This window comes from Lactuca virosa, chromosome 5, assembly GCF_052849685.1.
Source record: "Lactuca virosa cultivar CGN04683 chromosome 5, Lactuca_virosa_CGN04683_v6, whole genome shotgun sequence".
Classification (NCBI taxonomy): Eukaryota; Viridiplantae; Streptophyta; class Magnoliopsida; order Asterales; family Asteraceae; genus Lactuca; species Lactuca virosa.
The window spans coordinates 396,515,124-396,527,123 of record NC_136430.1 but is presented as its reverse complement, the minus strand read 5'-3'; the positions used below and the strand labels follow the sequence as shown (position 1 = coordinate 396,527,123).

Here is a 12,000-nt window from a genome sequence, read left to right as displayed (position 1 = left end):
TCATCTCAACCATCCTCACCCAAAAATACCACTCCACCATCTTCACCTACTTATAATATCCCAAACACTACACCCACAGAAACTTCAAACACTACTCACACAATGGGAGATAACCATGGAGGGAATCCACTTCCAAATCCACCACCCTAGCAAACTCTCCGTCAATGGTCGAGGCAAGAGGTTACTCAACAACCTCTTTGCATCACATATCCGGCAGCCACCAACCTAGAACTGAAATCCGGGCTCATCCACTTACTTCCAACCTTTAGAGGCCTGGAAAATGAAGATCCTCACAAGTTCCTCACTGAGTTCCATGTTGTGTGCGTAGGCATGAAGCCACACAATGTCACGAAGGATCAAATTAAGCTAAGGGCATTCCCCTTCGCGGTGCAAGACGCAGCAAAAGACTGGCTCTATGACCTCCCACCGGGGACGGTTACTACTTGGGTAGATCTTGCACGCCTCTTTTTGGACAAATACATCCCAGAGATGAAAGCTTCAGCCCTACGGAGGGAAATCATTGGAATCAAGCAACACAAGAGAGAAGCTTTTCACACATATTGGGAGAGATTCAAGAAACTTTGTGCCCGATGTCCAAAGCATGGAATCACCGAATACCAGCTCCTCCAATACTTCATTGAAGGCATGACTCCAATGGAAAGAAGACTTCTAAATGCCTCCAGTGGCGGATCTTTACCCGACAAGACTCCAACCGAAATCCGCAACTTAATCAAGAACATGGCTGAAGATTCTGAACATTCAAGCCATGATGAAGAATGGTATACGGATGCACCCCGAGGTGTAAAGGAAGTGCAAACACCTCAAATTGAAGCTCAATTGTCCGAGCTTACAAAAGTTGTAATGATGCTAGCCAAAGACAAAGGTGTGCAGCCCACACCCCGCCCGTGCGGTATTTGCACTCAAGTGGGGCATCCAACCGATATGTGCCCACAACTTCAAGACAAGGTTTATGCGGAAGGAAATGCTTTAGGAGGATATTCCGGGTCAAACCAAAGGGGATATGAGCAGTCACGGGGTGATCAAAGATGGAACAACAATTAAGGTTGAAGAGGAAATCAACAGGGAAGTTATCAACCAAGTCAACCAGATCGATACCAACAAATACCACCTTTTCCACCACAGAACTTTCAGCCAAGGCAGCCACAACAGCCTCCTCAATAAGCGGGTTCATCAAGTATGTCCTTAGAGGACATAGTGAAGAGTTTGGAAACTAGTACACAAGCTTTCCAACAAGAAACAAAAGAAAGCATAAAGAACTTAGAGCAACAAGTTTCACAGCTTGCTACTTCCATAAGCAAACTAGAATCTCAAGGAAAGTTGCCCGCCCAAACTGAAACGAACCCAAGACATAACGTGTGTGCCATCACATTGAGAGACGGAAAGAGTTACAATGGTCCAAAAGTGTTGGTTGATCAAGAGGGAGAAGAAATAGTGGTCGAAGAGGCAGCCAAACAAGAGAAGAAGGAAGATAAAACAACCGAAAAGAAGCCATTCGTTACTGAGTATAAAGCCACACCTGCTCCATTTCCTGAAAGATTAAAGAGCACGAAGAAAGAACGGGAGGAGAGTGAGATTATGCAAATGTTCAAAAAAGTTCAAATCAACATTCCACTTCTCGAGGCCATCAAGCAGGTACCTAGATATGCAAGGTTCCTTAAGGATCTTTGTGTATCTAAAAAGAAATTAAAAGGAAACCGAATTGTAACAGTTGGGGCGAATGTATCCGCGGTTTTGCAAAAGAGGATTCCCCCAAAGTGCAAGGATCCCGGTGTCTTTACCGTGCCATGCAAATTGGGGAATCTTTATGTACCTCGAGCCATGCTCGATCTAGGTGCATCCATAAATGTCCTACCATATTCTATTTTTAAATCGATTGGTGTAGGAACATTGAGCAAAACCGGCGTGATCATCCAACTTGCCGACCGGTCTTTGGTACACCTAAAGGGTGTATTAGAGGACGTGTTAGTGTAAGTCGATGAATTTGTTTTCCCGGCTGATTTTTATGTCCTAGATATGGGAGATGATGACTCTCCAAGTTCAAGTTCCATACTTTTGGGTAGACCTTTTCTTAAAACTTCTAAAACAAAAATCGATGTCTACAACGGAACTTTAAGTATGGAATTTGATGGTGAAGAGATCAACTTCAATGTTCATGAAGCAAAAAAGGTTCCTTCCGATGTTCAATCTGTCAATCTTGTGAATTTGATCCAACCCTCAATTAAAAAGGGTTTAAACTTGTCTAACAATGAATTTCTAGAGTTAGTTTTGTCACGAAAACTAGACAGGGACAAAGCCAAAGAGCTTGCAAAGGAGTTCGATATGAATAATGAGGTGCTGGAGATTTTGGAGTTTATTGATGACACGAAGCATATAAGGATTGATGATATGAAACCCAAGCCACCCACTACCAAAGCCAAATTCCTTCCACCGGTGGAACAAGCACAAGATTCGGGAGCAAAAACTCCACCGGACCCTTTGAAGATAATACATGTCGAGAAGGAGAGCACTCAACCGATCATCAACTCAAATAAACTATCGAAGAAGGAAGAAAAGGATTTGATAACCTTGCTTAATAAATACCAAAGAAGGATCAAGTGGACAGTCTCCGATATTAAGTGTTTAAGCCCTTCTTGGTTTGTGCGAAAAAAGAAAGCCAAAGAAAGGGTGAAGGTTCCATTGAAGGAAGTGGCGAGAAGGTTGATGTGTTGGAAAGGCCCACATACTTAGAATGAAGCATATTCTGAGGCCAAGTCGAGCCAACGACTTAAAACAAGGGCGGCTAACCGGGAGGCAACCCGGGGGTATTTTTGTCTTTTTCTTTAAAAACATTTCTGTTTCTTTGAAGTTTTTAGTTTTTAATGTTCCAAATGTGTTGCAACATGTTTTTATGCCTAGAAAATGAATCTCGGGCTCCAAAAATATTTCACAAATAGCTTGGGGAAGATGAAGAGGAGGTTCTCACCACAATTACATAGGTTCCAAGAACGATTTGGTAAATTCTTTCCATATTTTTAAGTGTTCACATTTTGCTTAAAAATCCGATTGGTGTGCATTTGTGACTAGCTAGGACTTTTACCCGACCTGACTACCATCCCCCACCACCTTTCGGTGAGTAGGTTGTTCCACCCTCTCCGAGCATCGGGGACGATGCTTATCTTTAAGCTTGGGGAGGGGTAGAGTTGTACAATAGGTTTATCCATGCATTTGAAAAAAAAACAAAAACAAAAACAAAAAAATATTCTCTTTTGCACCATGCATTTTAAAATATAAAACCCAAAAATATTTTTCCTCTTTGCTTTAGTTTCAAAGTTTTTTTTTGCATCTGATAAAAAAAATAAAAAAAATAAAAAAAAAACTTTATACGAGATGATGACACTCTTTACATACGATAGCTCCATGAAGTGGGAAAACAAGAAATCAAATGAAAAAATTCCGAGGCGACCGGATAGTTATCGGAAGTGTAGAATCAGCTATCATAACTAGGGGGCCCAAACACCGTAATTCGAGACCCCAGCCTTAGATAATAAAAAAATGGAATGCTGAAACGTTTTTGTGGGCGGTAATAACAACTTTAGGATGATTTGCTTCTGAATGTTTAACAAGAATCTTTATCGACAACTCTGGACCCACAGAACACGGACCTATTTGTTGACACGCGTTACCCTCGCGGTAACAGAGAGCTTAAGTATCAAATCCACACAGTCAAGAAAGAAGAAAGGGTACAGCTGTCACATCCAGTACCCCAATCAGAATTTCAAGTGCCAAAACGAAGAAATTATTAGAAATTCAAAAGTTGATTGAAGAACTCAAGCTCAAAATGAAGATACAAATCCAAGTTCAATCAAAATCAAAAGTCGCCTCAAAGTCAAATATGGCGAATGAAAAACTGTGTGATATGATACTTGTGGCTCTTGAAAAAGTGAAAGCATAGGAGCTGGGCCCCTTCGGGTGGGCTCACTGTTTCAGCAAAAGCTGATTCGCCATGACGGGTTCTTAAGGATGCGTCGATTCTGATTCTTGGCCATCTAGTCTTAAGGACATGAAATCCCGGACCATGTTATTTTCTCCCATAAAGCTAATTAATGTATAAAGTTTAAATAAAACTATGGTTGGATTATTGGGTTACACTGTTTCGTGGTCTTCCTCACTTTGGGAGTCTGTGATATGTGGAAGGTATAGGATGGTCGCCTAGGTATTAATGATTGGAGCCCCATTGATGTAAAGTTTGATCATATTTATATATATTTATAAAAAAATAAATAAATTACTTGTCTTCTTAATTTTTTTTTCTTTGGGTCATTTTGTTTCTTAAGTATCTTTTGTACATATGTTTCTTTTTCATAGTTTTCATTGCATGCATTCATTCTTAGCTTTTAGGATCTTCCTGTCCCCGTTTGTTCTATATTTCATTTTCCATCTAGAAATCGGCATGTTTGTCCGGTTCTTGTTCTTTCTTGAGGACAAGAAAGGTCTAAGCTTGGGGAGATTTGTTAGGTGCAATTTGTGCACCTTTTTGCACACCTTTTAGCTAGTCCCATTTCATGCATCTATTTAGCATAATTGTTCTTCCTTTTTCTTGCATTTCATCATATTCATTTTAGTCTCTAGAACAACCTTATTTGCACACTTTCATGTCTTTTTCAGGTAAACCGGAGCTTGGAATGCGCTTTGGGAGGTGCCGGGAAGCATTGGTGAAGATTTCAGGATGATCGGGCGAAGAACGAAAAAGTTAGAAAAATCAAGTTTGGATTCGGAGTCAGAGGGGTACACGGGCCGTGTTGGATTTACATTGCAAAATCAACATTGGTCGTGTTGACCAAAATGGGAGCTGTTGACCATGTTGAACACGGGCCGTGTCAGTTTAGTGCAAATCAACACGGGCCGTGTTGGCTGCTGAACACGGGCCGTGTCAGTTTAGCCTATTTTAACACGGGCCGTGTTCGACCCAAAAACCAACTTTTGGCAGTTTTTCCTATCTTTCATATTACGGAAATTGGGTCATTTGGGGACAAAAACAACATATCAGAGCACATTTTGAGAGGGGATTTCGAAGGTTTTTGCAAGGATTTGATCATTTATCATTTGGAAACATTATTTCTCTTATTTGTAAGTTGTAATTGCACATTATTTCCAACTTTTATTCTTGTGATCTTGTTCTAGCCATGTGTGGCTAGAACCCTAGTTTCTCCAACTTCATGTCTTGACTTCTTAGTTGTGATTTCAATCATATGACTTGATGTTTGCTTTTAATATCTTTCTAGTGAATTTGATTTTGACTTAATCGAATGTTTGATTCTAATTGTGATTCTTATTGGCCATTTGAATTAGGGTTAGGTCATTCAAGTTATCTCTTTTACAAAATTCGTAATTGTTTTGTGAAATTGAACAAGTAACAAGCACGAAACTAATTTCCATTGAATGAATTTAGTGTAAATCTTATTCACACACTCTTACGCTCCCGAGCTTGTGAGGAGTATTGGGTGTTGTTGGGAACATTCACATAAAGTTTAATGCAATCTTTCAATCTAATTCTAAGAGCGTGTTTAGATTATGTTAGTAAGGTTAGGGTTAATCAAAGAGCTTGTTTTGGTTAATTAATGTGGTGAATGGGAAGTGTTAGAGCTTGTTAACACTTTCAAGTACCAACTTAGATAGAATTGAGCAAATATCATGTTATCTTGGAATCACATTGCTAAGTTGTCATACATGAGGTTGGAGTCCTTACCATTTCTGAATTTAATTCACTCTTTTAGTTGATTACTTGTGTTTTTAATTGTTTGTTTTAATTATTTCATTCTAAACCCCCCTCTTTACTGTTGGTGACCATAGTACCTTGCGCAAAGAGGTATAGACCCTGCTTGCCTTGTACTACCTTTTAGTGCAATATAGTGGGATTCTTTTGGAGTATATCGTACCCCTTTATTTGTTGGGTTTGACACGCCTAACAACCTTATTTTCATTGGTATAATTTTCATTGATCATCTAACAACCTTATTTGTTGGGTTTGACACGCCTAACAACCTTATTTGTTGGGTTTGACACGCCTAACAAATACTTAATAAGTGTATATTCTTTAAAGGGAAAATTTAAGAATTATTCTTCAATATTACTTAGGCATAATGATTATGGTGAGGAGAGAAAGTTTGATGGGATTATGGGAAAGTGATGTAATGTTGGATTAATTCAGAATCAGGGACAAAATCTCATCCAAGGGTATTTTAGGAAAGTTTCCTTTTAAAGGTTTTTTGTGTTAGATTAAATATACTAGTTTTATTAGTATATATAAGGTTAATGTTTAGGATGCTTAGGTTAAGATTTCCAGCAATAGAACTTTTGTTTACCAAGTAATCTTAAAATTTTTCTCATTTTTTTTCTCTCTTGTACCTTTTCTTGGTTTCTTCCTTAGGCATCAAGGTAATATCAGGTTGTTTCCTTACACTTGGTATCAGAGCCTAGGGTTCGTGAACATGTAGGGCGGCCGGTTTGAGAGTCGGTTTCAAGAAAAGTGTAGCCTTTCGCTGCAGGGTAAACGCAACGGGAATCAGGTTACGTTGAAGGGGTGTGATTCGGTTTTGATCGCAAGCAGCCCCAGTTTTTCTTGATCGGGCTTGTTCTAAGGTAAAGAGATACTAACCAAAGGCGCGGAATAAACGGACGGGAAGACTTCAAAGCGGGTGGTTTTGATTTAGTTCGTTTTATGGGTGACGGAAGACGGTAAAGGTGGCTGTGACCTTGTCTTGTTGTTCGATGGAAGAGTGCTCTCAGAACAAGCTGGATTAAAGAGGTCGGGGTTGTCAAATAAGAAAATAGAATGTCGATGGTTAAAGAAGAAGGTTTGATGACGTATCAAGTTTCGGTTTTGACTCCAACAAATTATCCAGTGTGGGTAGTCAAAGTCAAGGCGATTATGGGTGCACACGACATAAGGGAAACGGTTGAACCGAGGGCGTTCGGTGGAAGAATCTATCAGATTAGGAGCGATCGACAAAGATATTGTTGTCAAGACAAGAAAGGAATGGACAAACAACACGGTGTCAACATTATGGCGGTGGAAGTTCAAATCGGTGGATTTGGATGTGGCCGGGGAGAGGTCGTGAATATGGGATAAGTCAAGATGGTAATGAACATGTCTAACGGGATGTCCTGTTATATGTTACAAGTGTTGTGACAAATCAAATGGATTAAGAGAAGACTTGGATGTGACCGAGGTTAAGGTCGGGTGTCTGGGAAAGTTGAGAATCGAGAGAGTTTGAGAAGACGAGATGAAGAAGTTGCTAGGAATGAAGATGTGCGAGATTCTGAATTAAGGGGGGAATGTTAGATTAATTCAGAATCGGGGACAAAATCCCATTCAAGGGTATTTTAGGAAAGTTTCCTTTTAAAAGTTTTTTGTGTTAGATCATGATACTAGTTTTATTAGTATAAATAAGGTTAATGTTTAGGATGTTTAAGTTAAGATTTCCAACAATATAACTTTTATTTACCAAGTAATATCAAAGTTTTTCTCGTTCTTCTTTCTTTCCTGTATCTTTTCTTGGTTTCTTCCTTAGGCACCAAGGTAATATAAGGTTATTTCCTTACATGTAATACACAAATTCTCTCAAGGTTAGTGTCAAAATATGGTTCGCGTGTTGTGGCATGTTTATTAGGGAGGTGAGAGTCATTTTCATTCAACTCACTCAACCCACTGTCACATCAGTTTTTCTATCTCCTCTCTTTTCATCTTTTCCCAACCCACAACATATGTAAACTCTATCTTTTCCAACCCATTCAACCCACTTGCCACATCATCATTTTTTTTATTTAATTAAATTATAAAATATAAAATAAAATAAACATATCATTTTTTTTCTTTTAAGATAAAGTTTTGCTAATGAGTGAACTTTGTATTCATCTTTATATAAACTTGTAAAAGAAAAAAGGAAAAAGAATGAATGCATTGTTTATTCATCTTTATATAAACTTGTAAAACAAAAAAATAGAAAGAAAAAATGAAAGAAAGGCATGCATGAATAAAATTATCAAAAGCTAACATGAATTAAAACTAAAAAAAAGTTGGTAGGAGAAAGTAGCATGCATATTAAATTGTGTCACATTGAATAGTAAAAAAGAATGCATATTAAACTCTTTCTCAATTGAATAGTCAAAAAGTCACATGCATCTACAATTCTCACGGGTTGATTAACCCGATCACTAAACCCTTTGTGTTAGATGATGTAAGCCGGTGGTACCCCCGATGCCGCCGTAGCCCATTTCCAAACCACTATACGACTTCGTGCCACCTTACTCGTATTTTCGAGACTATTTTTGTAATGTTCTCCTACACAAGATCCATTTTGTAAGTTTGCTATTAGGAAGAGACAATTTCTATAATTTTATAAAACATAGGGACCAATTCTATAAATTTCTATTAGGCAAGGACCATTTCTATATTTTTATGAAACACATGGACAATTTCTATTGTTTTGTAAACATAAGGACAACTGCTATAAATTCTCTGTTAAGCAAGGACCATTTCTATAAGTTTTTGAAACGCACCATTTCTGTTATTTTGCTATTAGGCAAGGACCATTTATGTAGTTTTATAAAACATAAGGATTATTTCTGTCAAATTTTCTATTAAGTAGGGACTATTTCAATGTTTTTATGAAATATCCTGGTAAAGGTAAGGAGTACAGCAATATAGTAATTTTGAACAGGGTAATGACAAAAGATGGTAATAATAAGGGCCGGTTCTAAGAAGTTAAATTTTCTTAAAGGCTCTGGACGAACAATAAAAAAAAGGCCTTATCGTTATTATAATTTTTTATTTTTAAATAAAAATATATAATAAAAAAAATTGGGCCCTGTACAGCTGCCTACTTTGCCCCCCGCCCTCAATCCCCCTGTGATTAATAACTGTGATGTTTTTATGCAAAATATTGTTTCGTTTTAGAAGTGATGATGAGACACGTATTGTTTAGTCTAGTTGTAATATTTGTAAAGTTACGAATCATAAAAATTTATTTCGATGTGTTTGGTTCAACTACCAACAATCATAAATAGGAAGTTTATTCGAGATTGATAAATATCATACACAAAAGATCTAGAGGAACTGATTAATGTTGACCTACTAAAATTCTATTATCCTATTCCTATATACATTATGTTAATTTTAATGAGAATAGGCATATGCAAACATGTATGTTTCTACTAAAAAAAAATTATTTTGACGTGTTTGCTATTATTGATTTTAATTTTTCATATGATGGTTCGTAATATTTTGAGTCTTTTCATCCGATAATATTTTAACGTTCTCTAAAAAATATATATATTAAAATGAATGATTTCATGGAACTTCTGGTTTTACAGCGAGTTATTTCTAGTGCATTTATAGCACATGGGCACTATGTGTTTTTGACAATTTGTCATACTTTTGGAACGGTACAAATTATATTGATTGCATGTCTATCCTCATCGCGAGCATCTGTTCTTGTTAATGGATCCCCAACTGCTGAATTTGAAATTACAAAAGGGGTGAGGCAAGGGGATCCGCTGTCTTCTTTCTTATTCATAATTGCCATGGAAGGTTTAAATCAAGCCATCAAAAGTGCACGGGAACAAAATCTCATCGAAGGTATCACACTACCAAATAATGGCCCAACCGTCTCACATTTATTTTATGCAGATGATGCAATGTTTGTAGGAAAGTGGGATACATCATCGATCAAAAACTTGGCCAAAATTCTGAAATGTTTCCACATAAGTTCTGGTTTAAAACTCAATTTTCAAAAGTCGAGACTTTTTGGGATTGGTGTGGAGGACATTGATCTTAACAGACAGGCTCAAGTCTTAGGATGTCTACAAAGTTCCTTCCCATTCACATACCTTGGAGTGCCCGTAGGGGCAAATATGGCATTAAAGAAATTTTGGAGACCGATAATTGACAAATTCCAATCTCGACTCTCGGCGTGGAAGGCAAAAACGTTGTCCTTCGGTGGTCGTCTTACGTTAATCAAATCTGTCCTAAATAGTTTGCCCACGTATTATCTATCTTTATTCAAAGCACCTGACGGGATCCTTGATGAACTAGAAAAGTTGCGGAGGAAATTTTTATGGGGTGGTGATGACACCAAATCCAAAATTCATTGGGTATCATGGCCAAAAGTAGTCGCTGCCAAATCTGATGGAGGCCTTGGTATAGGGACGTTGAAGGCACAAAACATAGCTTTATTAACAAAATTGTGGTGGAAAATAAAATCAGGGGATCCGTGCGTATGGAAGGAGTGTATAACTTCGATTCACAATCTGAAAACCAAGCCAATCACTGCAATAGCAAGAAAATCAGCAAATGGAACATGGTGTAACATTGCTAAAGCAATCCGATCCCTACCTGAATTTGATGTCAGCTACCATGACATGTTCACCATGATTCCAGCATCAAACACATCCTTCTTATTCTGGAAGGTTCGGTGGTGTGGAACTCTCACATTACAGGAAAGATTCCCGCGTTTATATGAGTTAGAAAAGAAAAAGCTATGTACAATTAATGAGAGGATCAATACTGGTGGTTTCAGTTGGTGTTGGAAAATTCAGTAAATGGAAGATGATGCTACTACCGACTTCATAAGTCTATGTTCGATTCTAAGTGATGTTAACACTCAACCAGTCGTGAACGGTTTTCGTTTCAACTGGAACACGAATGGTAAATACACAGTATGCTCTCTTCGAAAAGTACTAGATTCAAAGTCTACCGATCCCCAAACAAATGTTCGAATAAATTGGTCCAAAACGGTTCCACTAAAGATCAGGTGTTTTATATGGAGAGCTCTTCTAGATAGAATCCCGGTAGCAACAAATCTAGTGATCAGGGGTATTAAGTTACAATCAGATGCTTGTCCACTATGCAACACGGAAAAGGAATCTGGGGATCATCTCTTTATCAATTGCTCAGTTGCGACGGAAGCTCGTGTTTCGATCCTGAACTGGTGTGGAATCACAATTACTCAATTCAATAATGTCACCGAATTTGTTAACTTTGCGGCTAATTGGGGTAGTTGTCCAAAAAAGAAGGAAAGGCTGAGTGCGGTTGTTTATGGACTATTATGGTTCATATGGGTAGCAAGAAATAATATGGCGTTCAAACACATTCGTGCGACCCCTGCAAAAATCATGGATGAGGTGATATGTCAAACACACACATGGTTCAAGTACCGAACTCAAGGCGTTAAGGCTAGGTGGATTGATTGGAGTATATCTCCTTTCTGCTACAATTCTGTTGTACTTGTACTTCTTTCATTGTATTTTGAACATGTTTTAGCTTCTTGCTGATCATGTTTCTTTTATTTTAATCTATTTGCCGTTTCAAAAAAAAAGATTAAAACGTGTGGTTCATGTTGTCGTGCCCAAAATGCTAAAAACTAGATAAAATCTAGGAAAATAACTTACAATTTACTTTTTTGTCCTCTTTTTGTTTAGGTAACTTTATTTTTTCTGTTCATATTTGAGCATTTAACTTGTTAAATCTGTTCACATATTACCATAATGGTAATATATGAACAATTTAACAAGTTAAATGGTCAAATGTCTACAAAAAAAAGTTATTTAAATATGAACATTTTTTTTTACAAATTTCTTAAAATGTTTTATAATTTCTTACAACATTTTTATGATATTTTTTTACGATAGGTTTTTCTAATACAATGTTTTGAAGTTTGTTTATACTTTTTTCTAACTTTTTTTATACTTTCATATAATTTTAATACAAGTGCTTTTAAACCAAATATTTTATAAATGTTTTAATTTTTTCTTAAAAGTATTTAACTTGTCTTTTATATTTTCATACAATTTTTTTTATAACTTTCAAACATTTATTTTTAAACTTTCTTTTACAACATTTTTAAAGTGTTTCACAGATTTTGTATGATAATTTAATATTTTTTTATAACATTTTAAAATACTTTCATTAAATACTAGTTTAAAACGTTGTATTAATAAAAA

General features: G+C 37.0%; 1 protein-coding gene across 1 annotated transcript; it reads left to right on the top strand.

Annotated features, from left to right (window-relative positions):
- Positions 1-10,599: 10,599 nt before the first annotated feature.
- On the top strand, positions 10,600-11,331 carry LOC145113833 (uncharacterized). The gene has a single exon (XM_079049882.1). It carries the CDS (start codon positions 10,600-10,602, stop codon positions 11,329-11,331), a length of 732 nt encoding a protein of 243 aa, XP_078906008.1.
- Positions 11,332-12,000: the final 669 nt, after the last annotated feature.